This window comes from Notothenia rossii, assembly GCF_949606895.1.
Source record: "Notothenia rossii genome assembly, chromosome: 11".
NCBI classification, from domain to species: Eukaryota; Metazoa; Chordata; class Actinopteri; order Perciformes; family Nototheniidae; genus Notothenia; species Notothenia rossii.
The window spans coordinates 57,511,215-57,538,291 of NC_136910.1; the positions used below are offsets into that span (position 1 = coordinate 57,511,215).

Sequence of the window (27,077 nt, forward strand, 5' to 3'; positions counted from 1 at the left end):
ATAGCAAACTTTATTCAATAAGTCAAGTATTTACTCCCGGAAAATGTTTATGTATGATGATATATTGTTAACTTAGCTCACTATGGAAACAACGTCGGACATCTACAAACACGTCCTGTATCCGATCTCAAAATGTGCCATTTGCACAATGTGTCATGTATGCAGCCCTTGTTTTGCACTTGCGCGCACGTCGCGGCACTTTGCGAGCGTCTACCGGCTCGGGCTGCATTTTACACCGAACATATAATATACCGTTTGAAACATCTATTTGCCGCCGAACGCCACCTCACTCAAATCGACCCAAGTCATACCGTCATATACCGTATACCACGGTATGATGTCAGCAAGGTATGACGGTATGAACAAAATGATACCGCCCAAGCCTAGTGTGAAGTGTGTGTAGCGTCACCTTGACCAGTCTGCCGGGCTGCAGGAAGGGTAAGCAGTATTTGGGTTTGTGAGTGAACTCCTGGATCTCTTTCCCCAGCTTGGCGAGCTGCTGTCGGATCTTAAAGTACGTCACCACGCCCTCCTCGTTGGGGATCTCGATGCTGTTGTACTGCGCCTCGTACTTCTCCATCTCTGTGCAGGAACAAAACAGAAAAATATAGTTGAAGCTGGAGCTAGGCAACTAAGAGACATGATATTTTATTCTAGCATCTACTAGTGAAATACGGTTCTTTAAAAGTCTCCTATCGTGATAAAAATGCACTTGAATACTGCTTTGAACCGGCTCTCTAGTGACTGGGTGACTCCCTCTCTTGGATATCAGCATGTGAAGGACACTGTTCAGGAACTAGCTGATGCTCTGTATGTGATGACTACTTCCATTCTGGAGACGATCACAGATACATGGATCCTGAGATTCAAGCTCAAGCCGGGGACCAGGGATTATTAACATTTTAAGTATTCAGAAAAAGACCGGATTTTGAGATTTTGAGTAAAAAGTCAGGATTTTGAGAAAAGTCAGAATTTTGAGAAAAAACTCAGTATTTTGAGATTTTTAGTAAAAAGTTAGGGTTTTGAGATTTTGAGAAAAAAGTCAGAACTTTGAGGGGGAGAAAAAAATCTGGATTTTTAGAAAAAACTCCGTATTTTGAGATTTTTAGTAAAAAGTCAGGATTTTGAGAATGTTTTTTTTAAAAAGTCAGAATTTTGAGATTTTAAGAAAAAAAGTCAGAATTTTGAGGCGGAAAAAAAAATCTGGATTTTGAGAAAAAACTCAGTATTTTGAGATTTTTAGTAAAAGGTCAGGATTTTGAGAATGTTTTCTAAAAAAGTCAACATTTTGAGATTTTAAGAAAAAAGTCAGAATGTTGAGGGGGGGGGGGGGGGGGGGGGGGAATCTGAATTTTGAGAAAAAAATCTGAATTTTGACAAAAAAGTGAGATTGAAGCTCAAGCCGGTGACGAGTGAGATTTTTCTAAAATAAATGAAATGCATTATTATTAAATAAAGTACTCACTCTCCACGACGCCAGGCAGCGCTCTGTAATGCTGGAACTGGTAGAAAGATTTCTCCAGCATGTACTCGGGGTTTATTTCCTCGACTCGCAGCAGATTCAGCACCATGTTGTAAGTCAGGTGGAAGGCAGAGTTTAGAGGGTCTGCGGAGCCCTGCAAAATTACAAACACAAAGAAATCAATCAAATATTACTTTTTAGAGCATGCATACAGTAAGGTTCAAGGTTAGTTTATTGTATAGCACGTTTTAAGACACAGAGGTAATAGAGGGGCGAAGGAAATGTTGGAAATGTTTTTTTAAGATTGACAAACATTATGTGTGTAATTCGTGGGCACAATACAAACGGGATTGAAAGATACGTTTTCTCTCTCCATTGACTTCAATACATAATTTTTTCGAAATAAGGTCCCATGGAGGGAAGGGAGGGACTTCGCCTCGATTCAAAGTGCTTCACATTTAGGCATTTAACACATAATAATTAAGTACAATACAAAATAATTAGCACATCAATCAATGTTAGCAAGAAGTTGTGACGACAAAAAAAAAAAAAACTAAATCAGAGGGAAGCAACTGACAATATTTACTCAATTACAATCTTGAGGCAGGAGTTTACTGCTACTTATTATTAACTACAACAAAATAGAGACAAATATTTTTTTTTATTCTAATACATACATTTGACATATATTGATATATATAGTGAAATTGGCCGTTGTGGAGAACTAGTACTTTTTGGTCTTTTAAGTATATCTTTGGTTGCTTATACTTCTGTTTGCCAGACTTTACTGCAGGACGTTTACATAACAGAGTATTTCTACACTGTGGAATAACTACTTTGATTTAATGAGGACATATTAGGCTCAGTTTCAGGTTCATATTAGTATTTGCAGATCATTTACATGCACAGAAACCTGTACTTCCTCCAGTTCAGCCCTGAAGTCCTTTCCCCCCACAAACTAAACCTCCAGAAACGCAGATATTATGAAACCCAGATTTCTCCCTGTGAGTTAGGGGTTATGCGATGGAGCCAACAAACGGGTTTACATTAACACAAGCTCTTGGAAAGAAGTTGTGCAGAAACATATTTATAGCAGCGATAAACGTGTCAAATCAGAGACAGAAGACTCTGGCTCCTCTGAACGCCTCGTTGATCCAAAAACTTCAGACCATTTCCATTCAAGCGTTCATACAGACAGAAGGGAAATATGCTTTATTGGCGGCTAACAGAAGAGTGTGTAGACGGTAGGGATGGGAATTTGAAAGCAAATGTATATTCGAATATTCAAACCCCAAGTTAACCGATTAACCAAATGTACATATCCTATAATTAGGGTTTTACTAACCTGGTCGAAATATTCCCACACATTAAATCAGTTTTGATGCCAAGTTTTGTTGTGTAGGAATCTCCTTTATGCTGCGTTCACAACGGACGCGATGCGATGTTTGGGGGCGGCGCGATTACATGTAAAGTCAATGCAGGGACGCGGACAGATGGCGAGCATGAAGCGGTGGACGCGAATTCCACGGCGCGATTGAGGCGATTGAAGAGGGCCGTGACAACCGCTAGAGTTCAATTTGTTCAACTCGAGCGTCATATTCGGTAGCCAATCAGCGGTGAGGATCTCAGCCTGCTGTCACTGACGTTCAACCAGAAAACATCAGCAGTTAGCAGTCAGCAGTCAGCAGTTAGCAGTTAGCAGGTAGCAGTTAGCAGTCAGCAGTTAGCAGGTAGCAGTTAGCAGTCAGCAGTTAGCAGTCAGCAGTCAGCAGTCAGCAGTTAGCAGGTAGCAGTCAGCAGTCAGCAGTTAGCAGGTAGCAGGTAGCAGTCAGCAGTCAGCAGTTAGCAGGTAGCAGGTAGCAGGTAGCAGTCAGCAGTCAGCAGTCAGCAGTTAGCAGTTAGCAGGTAGCAGTCAGCAGTTAGCTGTTAGCCGTTAGCAGTTAGCCGTTAGCTGTTAGCCGTTAGCTGTTAGCCGTTAGCTGTTAGCCGTTAGCTGTTAGCCGTTAGCTGTTAGCCGTTAGCTGTTAGCCGTTAGCTGTTAGCCGTTAGCTGTTAGCCGTTAGCTGTTAGCCGTTAGCTGTTAGCCGTTAGCCGTTAGCCGTTAGCCGTTAGCCGTTAGCCGTTAGCCCTCAAGCTCACAGCTCCTCATATCTGTTCAGAAACTAGACAAAAGTGAAACAAGTCCAAACCACAGACTGTCTGTGTCATGGAGAATACAGTCGCTGGTTTATTTATGTCTGTAGGCCGTTGTTGTGAGTGTGGAAGGTCGGAGCATATACAACGTTAGCTTAGCCAAGCTCCATTCAGAAAACACACATTTTAAAAGGTGTTCCGCCTGCCATCTGTCTGCAGACTTGTCAAAGCATTAATTCATGGTTTTTACTAACCGGTATCAGTATGTTGTTACTTCGGCATCATTTAGAAACGTGTATTACAATTAAATCACGGTCAAATATGTTCATCTTGTTGTAGTTAGCTCCCGAGCCAGCGCGTCTTGTTTGAATGACGCGAGTAAACACAGCTGACAGCCGCTGTGAAACTCGAGCGTTTAGAGCGAAGCGATAGGAGCGTTTAGAGCGAAGCGAATATTCGTATCGCGTCCGGTGTGAACGCAGCATTAGAGTGTAACAATACTCCCGTTTTTTTTTTCTTTGATATTTTTCTTAAGATATGTCATTTCTTGGATTTGAGACCTTCTACATGTTGTGACCCCTTTTTGTGTGGGATGTATGGATGCTTCAGATAATTAAGGGTAGGAAATGAGTGCTACCTAATGGAGACCTTGCCGTGTGGTTTAAACAGAAACCAGTTTATGTGAAGGACAAATCTTTTTATTTGAATGAGCTTCTGGATTTATGTATGCCCTTAAGATTTAAGTCTGAGTTGTTGTTCTTTGTGGAGTTTGTTTGTGTGCATCAGTGGTTGTTTTAGTTGACGAGGCACCATTTCAGTAGCTGGTGTTGTGTAGAAATAACCAAAAGACAGCAGGTTCGAGGTTACCTTGAGCAGCTGTTTGCCGATCGATGGACTCATCTTTTCGTCCACCATGAATATAACGATTCCTCGGTCGTCCATTCCTCTCCTGCCGGCTCGCCCAGACATCTGGATGTACTCGCCTGATGTGATCTACACACAGGACATTAAGAGGTCATTAAAGGTCTCCTATCAGACTGTTTTTCATCAATATATTACAGGTCTCAGATATATACAGAACATGTCTCTGAAGTGTTTGGCTCCAAACACCAAACAGATACTTGCAGCATCCCATTGTTTGAACATCACCTGCTGTTGAAGGGTTGGTTGCAGCTGACAGAGACGTGCAAAGCAAATTGAGACGAGTTTCAACGTTTGTTTTCAATTTTAAGGATTGATTTTCTACATTAAATAATCCTATTGTATTCACATATAGGAAGCTGTAAAGGTCCCCTAGCATGCAAATGTCTTTTATACATAACTATGTGTCCCCGGTGTGTCGGGGAACTCACGCCGCGTCAGAAAATAAAACCCTCTCTTTTCCTCCGTACCCAAATCTCTAAAAACGGGGAACAACGGAGCTGATCCAGATTTGCGTCTGATATGACGTCATATCTGAAAGGTGGACCCACGGCCCAATCAGAAACGTTGCTATCAGAAACAATGCTCGACTGTTTTGGACGTAATATGGTCGGTGTTTACATTAGCATGGCTAACACTCAGAGCTAACCTGTACTGGAGAGCATGTGTGTGAAGAAGCAGGAAGTAAAAAGGAACTCACCTTGTGGTATAACCGGCAAGAGAGAAAGCCTTTGAGCTCCATACTGTTTCAGAGACAATCCTTGATAATCCATGATATGGCGTTTCATCACGGCAGCATTTAGTTTAGACAGTAGCTGCCGGGTCCCGCATGAGCTCAGACCCCTCCTTTTTAATTATTTTAAAGCTTTATACCCCGAATCAGCACTTTAGAAACAGGAAGTGAAATAGAGGGATATGAGGCATGGCTAGAATGGGTGATCTGTTTGGTATTTTAGCAAAACACTTATTCATTTTGTTATATATCTGAGACCTATGCTATTGCCTAAAAGTAGCACGATAGTTGACCTTTAACTTTATAAATCATTAGTTATATCTATTTTTATTAAAAGCAACAGTCTGTAAAGCACATGCACTCATTTAGAGTAGGCAGAATAATATGTTGAGGCCACTACAGGAGAGACGGGATATTCTCTGCAACTAGGAGGAAGAGATATGTGCTTATATTTACAAAAATGAGCTGCAGAGAAATCTAAAATGTCTGTGTTGAAATGGAGTGATGCAATGGGATCAGCAGCTCTCGATTTGAAACAGGAATGTGTTTTAAATGTGTGTGCCTGCGTGGAGCTTTGGCAACAGCGGCAGCTCCAGATGTTTCTGATGAAGCTCTTGCAAACACACACACACACACACACACACACACACAGAGACACACACAGAGACACAGAGACACAGAGACACACACACACACACACACACACACACACACACACAAACACACAGAAGGCTTTAGAGGTTATTTACGGGGGTTTAATTGATTGATTGTAATCTCAGATCTCTTCAAAAGGCGACAAACCTTTCCAAACATGGCTGCACTTCCTTATGTGTGCACCACAGATATTGAAAGTGCACGACCACGACATTCTGTATTCGGGTGAGAAGGGGAAATCAGGTAAAAAAAATCCCTGAGAGAATTTGCTGTTCACTCATTATGTGACATTAACTACGAGTGTGAGCGAGTGGGTGTGTGTGTTTGTGTTTGTGGGTGTGTGTGTTTGTGTGTGACAAACTGTTTAAAAAAATAAAAATAATAATAATAATATAATTACAATTAAAATACATTAAATACATGTTTTTATACTAATTCAAAAGTAGCATTTTTTCAGACATTGGACTCTGAGAGAGAGAGAGAGAGAGAGAGAGAGAGAGAGAGAGAGAGAGAGAGAGAGAGAGAGAGAGTGTGTGTGTGTGTGTGTGTGTAATGGGTATAATTCATCTTTATATATATATTAAATATTTGAAGCTTCACTAAAATGCCTAAACACAAGCTTTATATGTTAAAAATGTGTATAAAATAATACAAAAAGTATTAAATAAAAAAAAAATATATATTTTTTACATACAAATACAGAATATATATATTTTTAAATAGTATTAAATTAAAAAAAGGTTTTAATAGAAAATACAATTTAAAAAAAACTAAAAATATAATAAGTGTGTGTGTGTGTGTGTGTGTGTGTGTGTGTGTGTGTGTGTGTGTGTGTGTGTGTGTGCTTACAAAGCGGTGGTTCTTGCCGTCAAATTTCCGGGCGCTGGTGAAGAGGACGGTGCGGGCCGGCATGTTGATGCCCATGGCGAATGTCTCCGTAGCAAAAAGCGCCTGAAACGAGAACAAAAGTGAATACGACTGTAGGGACAAAACTTCCAATTAAAGGTCTCCTGTTAGACTGTTCTTCATCAATATATCACAGCTCTCAGATATATACAGAGCCTGTCTCTGATTGGCTGAAACACCAAACAGATCATTGCAGCATTACCCATAATCCCCTCTGTTTCAGCCCTGTTTCCAAAGTGCTGATTCTCTGTGTGTTACTTTAGATGAAAATAAGGAGCCCCTCCCCACGCCCCTCTGAGAGAGATTTGGTTACAAAGAACTCAATGGTGCTCTAGGAGGAGATTCAGGTGATAAGGGGGGGGGGGTTACCTATGACATCATAAATTGACCAAAATCTGATCAGCTCATTTTCAGACAGGTTTTTATAGAAATGGATCAAAAAGAGAGAGAATCTTTGTTCCTGAAACTTTCAGAGTCTCTTTCCACAGAGGGGACACATGTTGATGTAGAAGAGACATGAAGAAGAGGGGACACATGTTGATGTAGAAGAGACATGAAGAAGAGGGGACACATGTTGATGAAGAAGAGACACGGAGAAGAGGGGACACATGTTGATGAAGAAGAGACATGAAGAAGAGGGGACACATGTTGATGTAGAAGAGACATGGAGAAGAGGGGACACATGTTGATGTAAAAGAGACATGAAGAAGAGGGGACACGTGTTGATGTAGAAGAGACATGAAGAAGAGGGGACACATGTTGATGTAGAAGAGACATGAAGAAGAGGGGACACATGTTGATGTAAAAGAGACATGAAGAAGAGGGGACACGTGTTGATGTAGAAGAGACATGAAGAAGAGGGGACACATGTTGATGTAGAAGAGACATGAAGAAGAGGGGACACATGTTGATGTAAAAGAGACATGAAGAAGAGGGGACACATGTTGATGTAGAAGAGACATGAAGAAGAGGGGACACATGTTGATGTAAAAGAGACATGAAGAAGAGGGGACACGTGTTGATGTAGAAGAGACATGAAGAAGAGGGGACACATGTTGATGTAGAAGAGACATGTAGAAGAGGGGACACATGTTGATGTAGAAGAGACATGGAGAAGAGGGGACACATGTTGATGTAGAAGAGACATGAAGAAGAGGGGACACATGTTGATGTGGAAGAGACATGAAGAAGAGGGGACACATGTTGATGTGGAAGAGACATGAAGAAGAGGGGACACATGTTGATGTAGAAGAGACATGAAGGAGAGGGGACACATGTTGATGTAGGAGAGACATGAAGAAGAGGGGACACATGTTGATGTAGAGAGACATGAAGAAGAGGGGACACATGTTGATGTAGAAGAGACATGAAGAAGAGGGGACACATGTTGATGTAGAAGAGACATGAAGAAGAGGGGACACATGTTGATGTAGGAGAGACATGAAGAAGAGGGGACACATGTTGATGTAGAAGAGACATGAAGAAGAGGGGACACATGTTGATGTAGAAGAGACATGAAGAAGAGGGGACACATGTTGATGTAGAAGAGACATGAGGAAGAGGGGACACATGTTGATGAAGAAGAGACACGGTGAAGAGGGGACACATGTTGATGTAGAAGAGACATGAGGAAGAGGGGACACATGTTGATGAAGAAGAGACACGGTGAAGAGGGGACACATGTTGATGTAGAAGAGACATGAAGAAGAGGGGACACATGTTGATGTAGAAGAGACATGAAGAAGAGGGGACACATGTTGATGTAGAAGAGACATGAAGAAGAGGGGACACATGTTGATGTAGAAGAGAAGAGGGGACACATGTTGATGTAGAAGAGACATGAAGAAGAGGGGACACATGTTGATGTAGAGAGACATGAAGAAGAGGGGACACATGTTGATGTAGAAGAGACATGAAGAAGAGGGGACACATGTTGATGTAGAAGAGACATGAGGAAGAGGGGACACATGTTGATGTAGAAGAGACATGAAGAAGAGGGGACACATGTTGATGTAGAGAGACATGAAGAAGAGGGGACACATGTTGATGTAGAAGAGACATGAAGAAGAGGGGACACATGTTGATGTAGAAGAGACATGAAGAAGAGGGGACACATGTTGATGTAGAAGAGACATGGAGAAGAGGGGACACATGTTGATGTAGAAGAGACATGAAGAAGAGGGGACACATGTTGATGTAGAAGAGACATGGAGAAGAGGGGACACATGTTGATGTAGAAGAGACATGAAGAAGAGGGGACACATGTTGATGTAGAAGACACATGAAGAAGAGGAGACACATGTTGATGTAGAAGAGACATGAAGAAGAGGGGACACATGTTGATGAAGAAGAGACATGAAGAAGAGGGGACACATGTTGATGAAGAAGAGACATGAAGAAGAGGGGACACATGTTGATGTAGAAGAGAAGAGGGGACACATGTTGATGTAGAAGAGACATGAAGAAGAGGGGACACATGTTGATGTAGAAGAGACATGGAGAAGAGGGGACACATGTTGATGTAGAAGAGACATGAAGAAGAGGGGACACATGTTGATGTAGAAGAGACATGAAGAAGAGGGGACACATGTTGATGTAGAAGAGACATGAAGAAGAGGGGACACATGTTGATGTAGAAGAGACATGAAGAAGAGGAGACACATGTTGATGTAGAAGAGACATGAAGAAGAGGGGACACATGTTGATGTAGAAGAGACATGAAGAAGAGGGGACACATGTTGATGTAGAAGAGATACGAAGAAGAGGGGACACATGTTGATGTGGGAGAGACATGGAGAAGAGGGGACACATGTTGATGTAGAAGAGACATGAAGAAGAGGGGACACATGTTGATGTAGAAGAGACATGAAGAAGAGGGGACACATGTTGATGAAGAAGAGACATGAAGAAGAGGGGACACATGTTGATGTAGAAGAGACATGAAGAAGAGGGGACACATGTTGATGTAGAAGAGACATGGAGAAGAGGGGACACATGTTGATGTAGAAGAGACATGAAGAAGAGGGGACACATGTTGATGTAGAAGAGACATGGAGAAGAGGGGACACATGTTGTGAGACGGTGTTTTGACGGGCAGCTTGCCGTACCTTGATGAGTCCTTCAGAGAACAGGATCTCTATGGTTTCCTTCAGGATGGGCAGCAGGCCTCCATGATGGATTCCTATGCCTCTCTTCAACAGAGGAAGCACGTGCTCCACCTGCAGCGCGAACAAAGCGTTAAGAACATTATGGAAATGCCCCGTGTAACCGATCCTGCTAACGAGGTCACTCCTTGTGTAAAATGCTTTTATTTATTTTACTATTATTAATTTATTTTTCATAATTATCTTAATTATTTCCTCATTTTAACTTGTACCTTTTTTTTTTCTTTTTTTATTATTCTGTTTTACCATATTATTTGTCATTTGAATGGACGAGTCCTTACGATATGTCTTGATTTGTAAAAAATGAAAATAAACAGTTAAAAAATAAAAAATAAGTCAGGTTAGAGTTTGTTTACAGGGATTTAAAGATATAATAATATTAATAGATTTGTATGGCGCCTTTCAAGGGACCCAAGGCAGCTTTAAATGGTGAACAAACAAACAAACAAACAGGGACAAGTTCTTATGTTTACATCAGTGGATTTTTGCCTTTTTAGAACATTTGCACAAAAACCTACAGAACACAGAAGGGAAGGGAAAAGCCCCAAAAGGAAATTCGGGCTTGTTTTTCAGGTCTCAGGCTCGAAAATGACATGCCCAGAACAAATGACCATATCTTCTCTTCTAAAAGGGGTACATTAATAAAAAAAATTCTCAAAGTAATGATAAACCTGTGAGTTGGATTTAGAAAAGTCAGAATCAATATAGATGTTTTTTATTTTTAAAGTAAATTCAGATTGAACATAGTAAAAAAAATTAGATTATAGTGTCCGTCCAAAAATATAACATTACTTCTAGTGAAAACCACCCTTGAATGATGGGCTGGTCGACTAAAAGGTTTAGGAATCCTAACTATAAATATAATAAGTACCCGTTATCAAGATTGATGCAAAACAAGTGACATTTGAGAGATTTAGCAAAAAAAACACTTCTGGGGTCATTTGGGTGCATGTTCCAAATCTCCGGAACCCATTGGTCGATTTTGATGACCTCTTTTTAACCGTTAGAGCCAATAGAATCGAGGGGAGGTTCCTAAAATCCATCTAAACATTACCCATTGGTGAATGAGTGGTGCGTAGCCAGAATGCCCATAACAGGAAGCTGTCATACACTCTGGTAGCAGCTAATATGAAATCTCTGTTATTGACATAAAAATGGAAGGATGGATTATCAGTAATCATTTCAAAGTGACACGTTGGATGAAGCTATGGATTAACCTTCAGCAGCCTTTTTTATCGTTTTGATGCCATTGAACACGACTTTTGATCAAAACAACAGCTAAGGTAAGAATTTCTCCGTGTTTCCTAGGGCTGTAGCCGAATATCCGTTCGTTGGAGTACTATTCGGGATTCAATTTCGTTATGTTTTTTTTCCAAAATTGAATTTATTGAAATCTCCAATATCAACGTAAGAGCTTGTGCCTCTTCGGGGGGTGTTAACACTTAACCATAACCGTTATCGTTTACTTTCTCCGTCTTTATATGTAGATATTACTTTTCTCCGTTAATCTCCGTCACGTTGTTTCCATAGCAACAACAACTTCCTGTCAACAGCGCTAACGCTCCTTCAAAATAAAAGCATTGTCCATAAATAGGAAGCCAAGCCAAATTACACTTAAGACATATACAACTGCAACGAAAGTAACAAACGCAATGCAATATCCTTTTCAATTTCAAAGAACACAAATTGTGTTACATTAACAAATAACTATAAAACCCCCACACGGGCCGGATGTTCGATTATTCGCTGCTGATTACTACCGAATATCCGGAGCCCGAAAACGGTATTCGGGACAGCCCTAGTGTTTCCTCCGTGAAGCTACGTGCTGTGATGTCTGTTCGCTTCCCCTGTCGCGAGTTCTGATCGCTCAGTGATGATACTTATACGTCTGGAATCTGTGGAATCTCCGTTTACCGGGGGCTTAACTGGTTAACAAGGTGAGGGGGAAATGAGGAAAATGTGGGTCTTTATATCAAATGTTTTGTATGAGATGTTTTGTATTATTCCTCCTCACCTGAGGGAGTTTCTTATCCTCGTCTGAGAGACAATCAATGGCGTTGCTGAACACTTCCTCCACCATACGCTTCTCTTCCTCTGCAACAAAAAACAAAGTGCATTTGCTAAACATCTTCTCGAAGCTTTCCAGTAAATATTCTCACACACACACACACATCACTTCAGGGGACATTACATTGACTTACATGCATTTCCTGGAGACTTATCCTAACCTTAACCATAACCAACACATGCCTAACCCTAAAATTAATGATTCTCCTTATGGGGACCTCCATTAAGTCCCCATAAGGGAGGCGAGTCCCCACACGTGACTGTGTAAACAGATTTAGGTCCCCACAAGTATCGGACGGACGGACACGGGGGGGCACACACACACGCACACGCACACGCACACGCACACGCACACGCACACACGCACACGAGAATATTTCACAATATCAGTAAAGAAAAGTGGCTCGGTTTCTTCAAAAAGTGTCAGATGTAATTCTTCTTGGCGTGTTCGGGTAATGTGGAACAACTTGGGAGAGGTCTTTAGGGAATTGCTTGCAGGAAAAGTGAAAGCGCGACGAGGTTGAGCAAGAACATCGGTCAATTCTCATTTACTTTATACGATTTCACAGCCACAAAACTGTCACTTTAAATTGTTTTTTTATCCACTTTTTGCAAGACTTACAAATATATTCATATTGATCAATTAATTCAAATGAGTGGAGCTGAGGTTTTATGAGGATAAATATTTCCACATGTCTAGCCAGCACTTTATCACTTTCATGATTACTGAGCTAATAGCATTGCACTGTTTGCTGTAGCTGGTTGCTAACTGTGTCTAAGTCACAAAGTTATTCCGGGAAACCTTCCCCATCATGTCAGAAACTCCATATTTATTTATAATTGCAGATGACCTCAGAGTCAATGGGACTTATTCTAATACTTGAATAACAAAGTGAAACCACAGGCAAACACACACAGAAAAGCAAAGCCAACGATAAGTCCATGGCTCCAGAGAAACAGCCTAACAAAATCTAACATCCACTTTATTTTAGGAGCTCCACATGCAGAGGACTCTTTAAAGTAGAGACACTACATACTGATATACACCTGAACATCAGCAGGAGAGGACTCTTTAAAGTAGAGACACTACATACTGATATACACCTGAACATCAGCAGGAGAGGACTCTTTAAAGTAGAGACACTACATACTGATATACACCTGAACATCAGCAGGAGAGGACTCTTTAAAGTAGAGACACTACATACTGATATACACCTGAACATCAGCAGGAGAGGACTCTTTAAAGTAGAGACACTACATACTGATATACACCTGAACATCAGCAGGAGAGGACTCTTTAAAGTAGAGACAGTACATACTGATATACACCTGAACATCATCAGGAGAGGACTCTTTAAAGTAGAGACACTACATACTGATATACACCTGAACATCAGCAGGAGAGGACTCTTTAAAGTAGAGACACTACATACTGATATACACCTGAACATCAGCAGGAGAGAACTCTTTAAAGTAGAGACACTACATCCTGATATACACCTGAACATCAGCAGGAGAGGACTCTTTAAAGTAGAGACACTACATACTGATATACACCTGAACATCAGCAGGAGAGGACTCTTTAAAGTAGAGACACTACATACTGATATACACCTGAACATCAGCAGGAGAGGACTCTTTAAAGTAGAGACACTACATACTGATATACACCTGAACACCAGCAGGAGAGGACTCTTTAAAGTAGAGACACTACATACTGATATACACCTGAACATCAGCAGGAGAGGACTCTTTAAAGTAGAGACACTACATACTGATATACACCTGAACATCAGCTGGAGAGGACTCTTTAAAGTAGAGACACTAAATACTGATATACACCTGAACATCAGCAGGAGAGGACTCTTTAAAGTAGAGACACTACATACTCATATACACCTGAACATCCTCTTTAAGATCTTCACCGCCATAAATGACGATGTTGCTATGGCGCACATGACAAATATAACCTTTAAAATCCTTCACTTCAACAAGTCAAATTAAATCATCCTTTTTCTAGGAAAACCAGTCTTTTTAGGCAAATTCTCGAAACACATGCAACTGACGGAAATTAAATATTATCTTTGGCCGTTTGTATGTTTAGTTTTTCTAATGAACTACTTGGCAGCGCTGACAGAAACAGGCTTTCAGTTTTGGAAAGAGCTCGGTATTAAAAAACAAACTGGCTCATTCTAATAATGTCACAATGCAGGGGGAACCAAACCGAGAAGAGTTCACCTAAAGAGCCTGAAGCAGCTCGACATGAGCCAAGTTTATCTGTTGCTGCCTCCAATTGAGCAGAAGTTTGTCTTTTCATGAAGTAACTCTACTCAGTAAGATGCGTTCATGCTCTCACTCTTTGCGCAGGATTTCTCAGCTCCCTTCCATTAAAGGTGGTCTTATTCTGCTGATTTTCAGGTTCATATTTAGTGGCTGTACTGTGACATATTTCCATGCTTTTAATGTTCAAAAAGATCACAATTTGTCACAGAAATGTAATTGCTTTGGTGTTTCAGAGTGCGAAGACCAATTCTGAATCTAATTAGAACATTATCATTGCTTAATATGCTGACAGAGACGTTATAACTGGTAAGACAATAAGAGAAAAGTGTATATAGCTTTAAAAATAAGAATACATTCTAATTTCTGGCAGAAACAGGAGAAAGAATAGAAAATATAGGCATTTTCTATAAATCGCCTGAATATATTTTCTATTTAGTGAATTAAAATGTCATTAAATGGTGAAAGATTGCCACAGACAATTTTTCACAAGTCCAAGGAGAACACTTCAAGTGTCTTTTGGTTGATTAATAAATCTTTAAGACTTTAGGTTAAATACCATGTCGTTAAACAAATATCATTAAACTCTCAAAAGGAGAGGCTGCACTGGAAGCAGAGATGTGTTTAATGGATGGGATAAAGAAATGTTTTGAAGATGCGTTTGATTTTAGAGCAATCATTATCAGCCTTAGTTGTGATTAGAGATGTCCCGATCCGATCACGTGATCGGGGATCGGAGCCGATCACGTGATTTTCAAAAGATCGGAATCGGGAGGAAAAAATCGGGGATCGGGATTTTTTAATTTTATTTAAATACTTTTTTTTACATTTTGTATTCAATGTTACAAAACAAAAATGAGCATGTTCAAGTCTTAAAGTCATCCTGAGGCCTTAGTTTTGGTTTCAAATGACAGAACATCATGTATGTGTTTCTTCTTTGGGGCTTGTTTTCATAGACCTGCTTATTTCTCTCAAATCTGGCAACAGAGTGGGCGCAGTGTCTAATTGTAGAAGTAAGCTAACGAGTACTGAAAGCTTTATTTTGTTTTGATCCAATGCTGCACAACTGAACTGATCCAATGCTTCTGTGAAAGAAAGAAGCTATATCCATGTTGGATAGAATATCCAATTTAAATTATAAAATAACCTTCAGGGACAACTTGAATGCTTTTTTTTCTCTTAATGCATTGCATAAAGATCGGATCGGGAAAAATCGGTATCGGCAAATTGTCAAAATCAAATGATCGGAATCAGATCGGGAGCAAAAAAAGGTGATCGGGACATCCCTAGTTGTGATGATTCTCACCTGAAGGTAGAACGGCCTTGTGAACACACACACTCACCTGTGTTAAAGTCGAGCTTGGCCACCTGCAGAGCGTACGCCTCACACTCCTTTTTGCTGAAACTGAAGATGATGACAGGCTGGAAGTTCCTCTCCATGATCATCTTCACGATTTTAAACACGCTGGACGGACCTGAGGAAACCAGACATGGGAGGATTCATTAATTAAGATCTACGTTGGATTTTATAATCGTATTAAAGACTCATTTTTATAGAGGTTTTCAGACACAGGACGCAGCTTAAAGAGCTTTGGAAGTCCGTGTCTCTAATAATGCGTCTCCAATAATGCATCCCCAATAATGCGTCCCCAATAATGCGTCTCCAATAATGCATTTCCAATAATGCGTCCCCAATAATGCGTCTCTAATAATGCATTTCCAATAATGCGTCTCCAATAATGCATTTCCAATAATGCGTCTCCAATAATGCGTCTCCAATAATGCGTCCCCAATAATGCGTCTCCAATAATGCGTCCCCAATAATGCGTCCCCAATAATGCGTCTCCAATAATGCGTCCCCAATAATGCGTCCCTAATAATGCGTCTCTAATAATGCGTCCCCAATAATGCGTCCCCAATAATGCGTCTCCAATAATGCATCCCCAATAATGCGTCCCCAATAATGCGTCTCCAATAATGCATTTCCAATAATGCGTCCCCAATAATGCGTCTCTAATAATGCGTCTCCAATAATGCGTCTCCAATAATGCGTTTCCAATAATGCGTCTCCAATAATGCGTCCCCAATAATGCGTCTCCAATAATGCGTCCCCAATAATGCGTCCCCAATAATGCGTCCCCAATAATGCGTCTCCAATAATGCGTCCCCAATAATGCGTCCCCAATAATGCGTCTCCAATAATGCGTCTCCAATAATGCGTCTCCAATAATGCGTCTCCAATAATGCGTCCCTAATAATGCGTCTCCAATAATGCGTCTCCAATAATGCGTCTCCAATAATGCGTCCCCAATAATGCGTCCCCAATAATGCGTCCCCAATAATGCGTCCCCAATAATGCATTTCCAATAATGCGTCTCCATAATGCGTCTCCCATAATGCGTCTCCCATAATGCGTCCCCAATAATGCGTCCCCAATAATGCGTCTCCAAGCATGCGTCTCCAAGCATGCGTCTCTAATAATGCGTCTCTAATAATGCGTCTCCAATAATGCGTCTCTAATAATGCGTCTCTAATAATGCGTCTCCAATAATGCGTCTTCAATAATGCGTCCCTAATAATGCGTCTCCAATAATGCGTCCCTAATAATGCGTCTCCAATAATGCGTCTCCAATAATGCATCCCCAATAATGCATTTCCAATAATGCATCTCCAATAATGCATTTCCAATAATGCGTCTCCAATAATGCGTCTCCAATAATGCGTCTCCATAATGAGTCTCTAATAATGCGTCTCCAACAATGCGTCTCCAATAATGCGTCTTCAATAATGCGTCTCCAATAATGCGTCCCTAATAATGCGTCTCCAATAATGCATTTCCAATAATGCGTCCCCAATAATGCATTTCCAATAATGCATCTCCAATAATGCATTTCCAATAATGCGTCTCTAATAATGCATTTCCAATAATGCGTCCCCAATAATGCATTTCCAATAATGCGTCTCTAATAATGCATTTCTAATAATGCGTCTCTAATAATGCATTTCCAATAATGCGTCTCTAATAATGCATTTCTAATAATGCGTCTCCAATAATGCGTCTCCAATAATGCGTCTCCAATAATGCGTCCCCAATAATGCGTCTCCAAGCATGCGTCTCCAAGCATGCGTCTCTAATAATGCGTCTCTAATAATGCGTCTCCAATAATGCGTCTCTAATAATGCGTCTCTAATAATGCGTCTCCAATAATGCGTCTTCAATAATGCGTCCCTAATAATGCGTCTCCAATAATGCGTCCCTAATAATGCGTCTCCAATAATGCGTCTCCAATAATGCGTCTCCAATAATGCATCCCCAATAATGCATTTCCAATAATGCATCTCCAATAATGCATTTCCAATAATGCGTCTCCAATAATGCATTTCCAATAATGCGTCTCCAATAATGCGTCTCCATAATGAGTCTCTAATAATGCGTCTCCAACAATGCGTCTCCAATAATGCGTCTTCAATAATGCGTCTCCAATCATGCGTCCCTAATAATGCGTCTCCAATAATGCATTTCCAATAATGCGTCCCCAATAATGCATTTCCAATAATGCATCTCCAATAATGCATTTCCAATAATGCGTCTCTAATAATGCATTTCCAATAATGCGTCCCCAATAATGCATTTCCAATAATGCATTTCCAATAATGCGTCTCTAATAATGCATTTCTAATAATGCGTCTCCAATAATGCGTCTCCATAATGAGTCTCTAATAATGCGTCTCCAACAATGCGTCTCCAATAATGCGTCTTCAATAATGCGTCTCCAATAATGCGTCCCTAATAATGCGTCTCTAATAATGCGTCCCCAATAATGCGTCCCCAATAATGCGTCCCTAATAATGCGTCTCTAATAATGCGTCCCCAATAATGCGTCTCCAATAATGCGTCCCTAATAATTCGTCTCTAATAATGCGTCTCCAATAATGCGTCTCCAATAATGCGTCCCCAATAATGCGTCTCTAATAATGCGTCCCCTATAATGCGTCTCCAATAATGCGTCTCCAATAATGCGTCTCTAATAATGCGTCTCCAATAATGCGTCTCCAATAATGCGTCCCCAATAATGCGTCTCTAATAATGCGTCCCCTATAATGCGTCTCCAATAATGCGTCTCCAATAACGCGTCTCCAATAACGCGTCTCCAATAACGCGTCTCTAATAATGCGTCTCTAACAATGCGTCTCTAATAATGTGTCTTGGTGGTCGATAAAAGCTGCTTCCCCAATTTCATTGTCAGTGAGTTTAAGGCTATTTAAAGAGTAAAGTGTGACAGGGTCTTTTTAACCGTACCTCTAGTGCCTCCTTTCCTTCTCGGGTCCCACTTTCCTCCTCCACTTCCCCCAGAATCCCCGGCGTCTCTCAGCACCTGCATGGCCGTGTTGAAGTTATCCTCTCTGAAGTCTCCCTGAGGAAAGAAAACATTTAGTGAGTACTTTCACCAGAGTATTTTTAAACACGAGTATGTACTTCTACTTGAGGATGTGTGTACTTTTGCCCTCTCTGTTAATGAACTAAGTGTCTCTTTAAATACTCAGGTTAAAGGTGTCCTTACGTTCTCATCCACAACCAGGTGGAGTCCGTCGCCCCCTGATGGGAAGATGTAGTGCTGCAGAGGAGTGGGACGGTACTCCGTGTACACGACATGGCATGGCTACAGGAAACAGAAACAAGGCATTAATTATGTAACAAAAAAGGAGATTAAAACACAGACATGTCCTCCTGCTCCTTTTCTATAGACCAGTGTTCATTTTGGCAGCCATTTTAGATTTAGTCTTAGTCTTTAGACGAAAATGGTTATTAGTCACATTTTAGTCGATGAAAAATCATTACATTTGAGTCAAGTTTTAGTCAAAATGTTTTCTCTCTTTAAACTAATTCAGTTAAAGTTTGAATACAGGTATCTGACATTTAAATCAAAGTGACGGTATCAAGTGTTGAAATTCGTAAAGCCACATTTCAATCTCATTCACACACTTTACTTGTGTAATTAGTGACGTGTGCAGATTCCCAGAATCCAAACTAATTCAACCAATGACAGGGATGCATTTGGAAAGACAAGACGGACAATTGGGGGAAAATATCCTGCATTTTGAGTGTCCGATAGTCCACCATTAACACCTTAGTCCTGTCTCGAAAACAAAATACACATTTCGTCATAGTTTTTATTATCAATAATCTATTGTTAGCTCGTCATCGTCTCGTCTTAGTCGTGTAAAAAAGGTTGTGACGAACATTTTTCATCATAGTTTTCGTTGACGAAATTAACACTGATGTAAACAAGTGTTTCTCAAAAGTGTGGTGTGCAAACCACTGGTGGTCCGTGAGTATATTGGTACAATGTTCCATTTGAAATAAATAAATTATAAGTTAAAAGTGTTTCTCAAATAGTTTAAAAATGACTAGTATAGGTGGCAACAGAGACACAGTCAATGAGTGCGTAAACAACGCAATAAACCGTATTTAAATGTGTCTTAATTTGCATTATTTAATTTCATATTCTGTTCTTGAATGAAAGCGTTTGCGAAACACTGATATAGATGGATAAATGTTACCTCCTTATATCGAGAGGGACGTTAATTGCCCTCATGATTATAACGTATGCTCGTTAAGCATCACACCTGCTTGTGAAGGTGGCAAATCCACTCTGCAAACTGCTTGGCGTTGGGGATGGTGGCCGACAGGAAGACGTAATGCACGTTATCAGGAAGAAGAATGATGGTTTCCTCCCAGACCACGCCACGCTCTGAAACACACAGAAAGAAGAAGCATTTGTGAATTTATTTACTTTTTAAAGCGGGGGTGGGGAACCTCTTTCCTCTCAAGGGCACTTTCAATTTCCACAACATCCTCCGAGGGCCGTACAAATGATTGAACTCAACCTCTGCTAAAAAAAACTGAAATCACAGCCCTTTCATTTCGCCTTTCTTTCATGCTGTGCAAAGAAGACGCAACCTCTTAACCCAGAGATCTTTCTGTTTGATTTTCAATGTTTTTATGTTATGCTTTGGAGAGAGTGTGTAAAAGGCGTACGGACCAACATGCAGACACTCATAGCAGGTACCTTGAATTCCAGGAATTGGCTTTACACCCACGGCCCTATCAGAAACGTTGCTATCAGAAACAATGCCCGACTGTTCTGGACGTAATATGGTCGGTGTTTACATTAGCATCGCTAACACTCAGAGCTAACCTGTACTGGAGAGCATGTGTGTGAAGAAGCAGGAAGTAAAAAGGAACTCACCTTGTGGTATAACCGGCAAGAGAGAAAGCCTTTGAGCTCCATACTGTTTCAGAGAGAATCCTTGATAATCCATGATATGGCGTTTCATCACGGCAGCATTTAGTTTAGACCAGGGGTGTCAAACTCAATTTCTTCCCGGACCACATCAGCATTATGGTTGCACTCAAAGTGCAGGTTGTAATTTTAATTACCGTAATTTTCGGACTATAAGCCGCGCCTTTCCCCCCATTTTTCGACGCTGCGGCTTATATAACGGTGCGGCTAATCTATGGATTTTTACAGCTAACGGCCAACACCTTTAACTCTATGGGCTCTATGGCCGGTCCGCGGACCCCCACCTTTAAGCGGCGGGTTCCAGCAGGAAAAGCTGGAGGCCGGAAAAGAGTGAGACAGGTAGCGCGCAAAAGTAAAAGTGGAACCGAGAGTGGTATGCCGCTGCTGCAGCTTATATTCAGGTGCGGCTTATAGTCCGAAAATTACGGTATATATAAATATACATATGTAAATATATCATATATATTAAATAATGTATTATATTACATTGTTGGCCCTGCATTGGATCATTATCAGTTCTGGTGATATCTTCCTAAATAACTGCGTCTGAAAGCAGAAGTCTAGGGCAAATAATTGAAAGTAAATATTCAACAATTACACAGATTGTATTGTGTATTATATTCTTTGCAAGCTCTTGCGGGCCACATAAAATTAGGTCGCGGGCCGGATTTGGCCCCCGGGCCTTGAGTTTGACACCCCTGGTTTAGACAGTAGCTGCCGGGTCCCGCATGAGCTCAGACCCCTCCTTTTTATTTTTAAAGCTTTATACCCCAAATCAGCACTTTAGAAACAGGAAGTGAAATAGAGGGATATGAGGCATGGCTAGAATGGGTGATCGGTTTGGTATTTTGAGCAAAACACTTCATAGACATGTTTTTTATATATTTGTATATATCTGAGACCTATGCTATTGCCTACAAATAGCACGATAGGTGACCTTTAACAATAGCTTACGACAGGCCGTGGTATATGGCCATTGTATCACAGCTAAGGGGCGTGGTTCGGTCCGAAGTGGAGGGTCGACATTAGTCATAGTAGACAGACAGCGTTTAGCGATTATTCGGCTATTATTATTTGACAGTTGCTTAGAAATCTCTCAACGTGTTATTGAGCTGCTGTTTTATCGACATCTGAAAGTCTATGACCACAGCTGTATCCTGACACCAGTCTTCAAAGCACTCAACTTCCCATTCTGTTTGCTTCACAATCCACTCCTCCATAGTAAGGCCATCACGGAGGTCGAAGTTCATCTTAAATGTTTCCATCTTAAGCTTTGTTAGTTAGTTAGTTAGTTTCGTAACGGACGTAATGTAACGGCTGTAGTTTTTTCTCAGACGCGGAGGGATACATGACTTGTTGTGAAAAGTAACTACAATTCTACCCGTGATATACGCTCATTATATCACGGCTAAGAACCAATCAGATTGCTTGATTTCATTTATCCGTTTTATAATCTCAAATGAACTGCAGGTGTGTATCCCGTCCTCACCTAAGTCTCTCATGTAGTGGATCTCATCAAAAACGACCCAGGCTACTTCCCTCATGATCTCAGAGCCTCGGTACAGCATGCTCCTCAGGATCTGGAAGAAATAAAACAGTCATTAAGTCAGAAAACCTCTCAGTGATGCACATGTTCCAAACTCTACTGCTTTTGACAACATTACCACAATAAATATCGTACTCTGATTTCTGAATAGAGAGAGAGTTGTTTCACTATGCAGTGGAGGAAATAAGTATTTTATCCGTGCAGATTTGGTAAATGTACCCACTAGCAAAGAAATGAACAGCCTGTCACTGTAATGGCTATTAATTTGCTGATTCTTTGCTCAATATTTATTGATTCAAAAGGTTTAGGAAATTGTCTTAAAAATGTAAGAAAATTGTGAAGAATGTTTGTTATAATTTAAATAAAGGTGATATTTTGTCAAAGTGTTAAAGGTCCCCTATCACACTGTTCTTCAACAATATATCACAGCTCTCAGATATATACAGAGCCTGTCTCTGATTGGCTGGAACACCAAACAGATCATTGCAGCATTACCCATAATCCCCTCTGTTTCAGCCCTGTTTCCAAAGTGCTGATTCTCTGTCTGTTACTTTAGATGAAAATAAGGAGCCCCTCCCCACGCCCCTCTGAGAGACATTTGGTTACAAAGAACTCAATGGGGCTCTAGGAGGAGATTCAGGTGATAAGGTGGGGGGGGGGGGGGGGGGGGGGGGGGGGGGGGGGTTACCTTGGTTGCTGATTGGCTAATGGTTACACAAGACAACACATCGTTATGACATCATAAAGTGGCCAAAATCTGATCAGCTCATTTTCAGACAGGTTTTTATAGAAGTGGAGAGGGGACACATGTTGATGTAGAAGAGACATGAAGAAGAGGGGACACATGTTGATGTAGAAGAGACATGAAGAAGAGGGGACACATGTTGATGTAGAAGAGACATGAAGAAGAGGGGACACATGTTGATGTAGAAGAGACATGGAGAAGAGGGGACACATGTTGATGTAGAAGAGACATGAAGAAGAGGGGACACATGTTGATGTAGAAGACACATGAAGAAGAGGGGACACATGTTGATGTAGAAGAGACATGAAGAAGAGGGGACACATGTTGATGTAGAAGAGACATGAAGAAGAGGGGACACATGTTGATGTAGAAGAGACATGGAGAAGAGGGGACACATGTTGATGTAGAAGAGACATGAAGAAGAGGGGACACATGTTGATGTAGAAGAGACATGAAGAAGAGGGGACACATGGTGATGTAGAAGAGACATGGAGAAGAGGGGACACATGTTGATGTAGAAGAGACATGGAGAAGAGGGGACACATGGTGATGTAGAAGAGACATGAGGAAGAGGGGACACAAGTTGATGTAGAAGAGACATGAAGAAGAGGGGACACATGTTGATGTAGAAGAGACATGGAGAAGAGGGGACACATGGTGATGTAGAAGAGACATGAGGAAGAGGGGACACAAGTTGATGTAGAAGAGACATGAAGAAGAGGGGACACATGTTGATGTAGAAGAGACATGAGGAAGAGGGGACACAAGTTGATATAGAAGAGACATGAAGAAGAGGGGACACATGTTGATGTAGAAGAGACATGAAGAAGAGGGGACACATGTTGATGTAGAAGAGACATGAAAAAGAGGGGACACATGTTGATGTAGAAGAGACATGAGGAAGAGGGGACACATGTTGATGTAGAAGAGACATGAGGAAGAGGGGACACATGTTGATGTAGAAGAGACATGAAGAAGAGGGGACACATGTTGATGTAGAAGAGACATGAAGAAGAGGGGACACATGTTGATGTAGAAGAGACATGAAGAAGAGGGGACACATGTTGATGTAGAAGAGACATGAGGAAGAGGGGACACAAGTTGATGTAGAAGAGACATGAAGAAGAGGGGACACATGTTGATGTAGAAGAGACATGAAGAAGAGGGGACACGTGTTGATGTAGAAGAGACATGAGGAAGAGGGGACACAAGTTGATGTAGAAGAGACATGAAGAAGAGGGGACACAAGTTGATGTAGAAGAGACATGAAGAAGAGGGGACACATGTTGATGTAGAAGAGACATGAGGAAGAGGGGACACATGTTGATGTAGAAGAGACATGAAGAAGAGGGGACACATGTTGATGTAGAAGAGACATGAGGAAGAGGGGACACATGTTGATGTAGAAGAGACATGAAGAAGAGGGGACACATGTTGATGTAGAAGAGACATGAAGAAGAGGGGACACATGTTGATGTAGAAGAGACATGAGGAAGAGGGGACACAAGTTGATGTAGAAGAGACATGAAGAAGAGGGGACACATGTTGATGTAGAAGAGACATGAGGAAGAGGGGACACATGTTGATGTAGAAGAGACCTGGAGAAGAGGGGACACATGTTGATGTAGAAGAGACATGAATATCTCCACGTTCTCTCACCTCTGTGGTCATGACGAGGCAGGAGGCGGTGGGGTTGATGGTGACGTCTCCCGTCATCAGACCAACATCCTGGAACTCCTCGTACATTTCTCTGTATTTCTGGTTGGAGAGAGCTTTGATGGGGCTGGTGAAGATCACCCTCTGCTTCTCTCTGAGCGCCAGGGCGATGGCGTATCTGCAAGAAGAGGAAAGAAGAGATGGATTAACTGAAATGTATTTATTTAGGATAAAACCTCTTGGGAAGAAACAGCAAGCATAACCAAATCACAACACAACTAGAACAAGGTTCCTGCAGGTTTCAACAACTCAAATGTAAGACTTTTTAAGACAGCTTTGAATATCATTTAAGACCTATTTCACAGCAAGAAAGTATGAAGGAAAATTCCTATGAAAGAAGAAATTCGTCCCATAATTACTTACAAAGTAAATATATTCACGTTCAACATAAGAACAATGACTGAACATAACAGTACAGAACTGTGTTAGCCAAAAAGTGTGTGTGTGTGTGTGTGTGTGTGTGTGTGTGTGTGTGTGTGTGTGTGTGTGTGTGTGTGTGTGTGTGTGTGACACGAGCTATAGTCAGAGCCCTGCTGTCTTCATGCTGTTGTATGATTGGTGTTTAGCTACGGTATTTAGCGTCCACACCACCTCCGCTTTTAGGGTTGACGTAGACCCAAACGTCGCCCGGAGGTCCCCCGGTGTTGTTGCGGGAGCTAACGCTACATTAGCAAAACAAAGTTAATTGTGTCCTCAGGAGGACCCAGCCTCGCAGTCTGCGGAGGACCCAGCTTTAGTTACACCTACATTTTGCCGCCCCCTAGCAACCAGCTGCAGTCACAAGTGCCGGTAATAATTTCTGACACTAGGCAAAATATTTTCAAACTGTTTTCAAAATTGTTTTCAAAACTGTTTTCAAAACTGTTTTCAAAACTGTTCAATATGGAGTCAGATCTATCTGTACTTATTTTGGTGTTATATAATATGTTTAAATTATTTTCCCGAGGTCGCAACAGGCCCCCGTGAAGAGGCCTTCATTCTCCCCGTGCATCTGGATAAATTGCGCAGTCTGCTCCTTGCTCCCTATCAAAACAAAATTGTTGCAGTAAGATTTGTAAAACAAAAGCAGTTAAATAAATAAATTAGCTTTATAATGAATCCCAACAATTTGAAAACCAAACAGGGTTTAGAAATATTTTCACTTCATATTATTTTATGTTTGTAATATAAAGAAGACATCTCCAATTGCCCGTATATTTAAACACACACATTAAATAGGTTTACTTTTCTTTCATGTCGTTTACTATTTAGATGAGTACATTTAAAAACGAATCCAGCTGAAACCGTTGTAGCCGTTGATGGGACGTTACAAGCCATATATATTTTTTAAAACTCATTCGTCACCGTCACCCGTTGCATCCTGGGATATGGTACACTGCGGAGTGTACATCAGATGTATCCTCTAAATCTGGGGAAAGAAGGCTGCATTTGCGGGCCGCATTCGGAGGAGTCTTGTCTTTTTTTTAAATTGGGACAGCCTTCGTTTGGCGGAAGTGACGTATGCGGTCTCCGAATGCATCCTCAGGAGGATGCGGCCGTTGAATTGGGACACAGCTTGTGTTTGCAGAAGGTGCAGCAGGCTTCAAACACGTTCCCCTCCACTGGTTTCAACCAAGCACTAAATGTGATATTTTGCAACCAAATACGGTTGAACTTACACTTCCCCATATTTATTTGTAAGTAGATTCGAAGAGACATTTCTGACTGCCGCTAGCTGAAGCTTGGTTGCTAGGTTACTAGCTGGGTGTTCTCCAATAAGGGGCCGGGGGAAACATAGTTAGTGATTACTGGTTCCATGTTGATTTAATTAAATACAGATTGTTGGGGGGAACTGAAAGGCTCTTACCGTACTGGTTACTTTGCAGCTCGGACATTTTCCCCAACACACATTTAGACGCGATCGCTACACAGAAGTACCTTTCAAATCCCATCATTTTTAAGACTTTCTAAATCATATTTAAGACCTTTCTTATTTCTTTGATCAAATGTAAGACTTTTTAAGACCCCGCGGGAACCCTGTAGAATCAGAATCAAGTTTATTGCCAGGTACGTTTACAAACACAAGGAATTTGCAATATAAAAAAATATGTTGCAAAGTAGGTACATAAAGAAGGAATATATAAGGATAATAAATAAGTATTTTTAAGAAACAATTTAGCATTAAAAAAGGATGCTAAAGACAAGAACTTACACCAAATTGAACTATACAAATAACCTTAAAACACACACTTGGACGTAACCACTATATGGACACAGAGAAGCCATGGACACATACATTTGCCCAGCAATAAAATGTAATAAATAAAAACATTGTGATTTGTGCGTGAGAATCATCAACAGCAGGAAAAGTTCTGAGCAAAATAATCCTAATAAAGTCGGAGGAATAGTGCCGTATGCTTCCTGGAAAAATGCATTCCTCGTCAAAAACTCAACGGGATATTT

General features: G+C 40.9%; 1 protein-coding gene across 1 annotated transcript in view; it reads right to left on the minus strand.

Moving 5' to 3' along the window:
* Positions 1–27,077, minus strand: part of mtrex (Mtr4 exosome RNA helicase) — a 55,291-nt gene that overhangs the window by 22,595 nt on the left and 5,619 nt on the right. The window contains exons 6-17 of the mRNA XM_079659579.1: positions 24,579–24,753; positions 22,118–22,208; positions 19,952–20,076; positions 18,886–18,984; positions 18,624–18,738; positions 15,667–15,798; positions 11,988–12,067; positions 9,917–10,027; positions 6,753–6,854; positions 4,463–4,588; positions 1,466–1,616; positions 410–582 (exon numbers count right to left, since the gene is read on the minus strand). Of these exons, the coding sequence (XP_079515705.1) occupies positions 410–582; positions 1,466–1,616; positions 4,463–4,588; positions 6,753–6,854; positions 9,917–10,027; positions 11,988–12,067; positions 15,667–15,798; positions 18,624–18,738; positions 18,886–18,984; positions 19,952–20,076; positions 22,118–22,208; positions 24,579–24,753 (1,480 nt within the window). The remainder of the gene's footprint in view (positions 1–409; positions 583–1,465; positions 1,617–4,462; positions 4,589–6,752; positions 6,855–9,916; positions 10,028–11,987; positions 12,068–15,666; positions 15,799–18,623; positions 18,739–18,885; positions 18,985–19,951; positions 20,077–22,117; positions 22,209–24,578; positions 24,754–27,077) is intronic.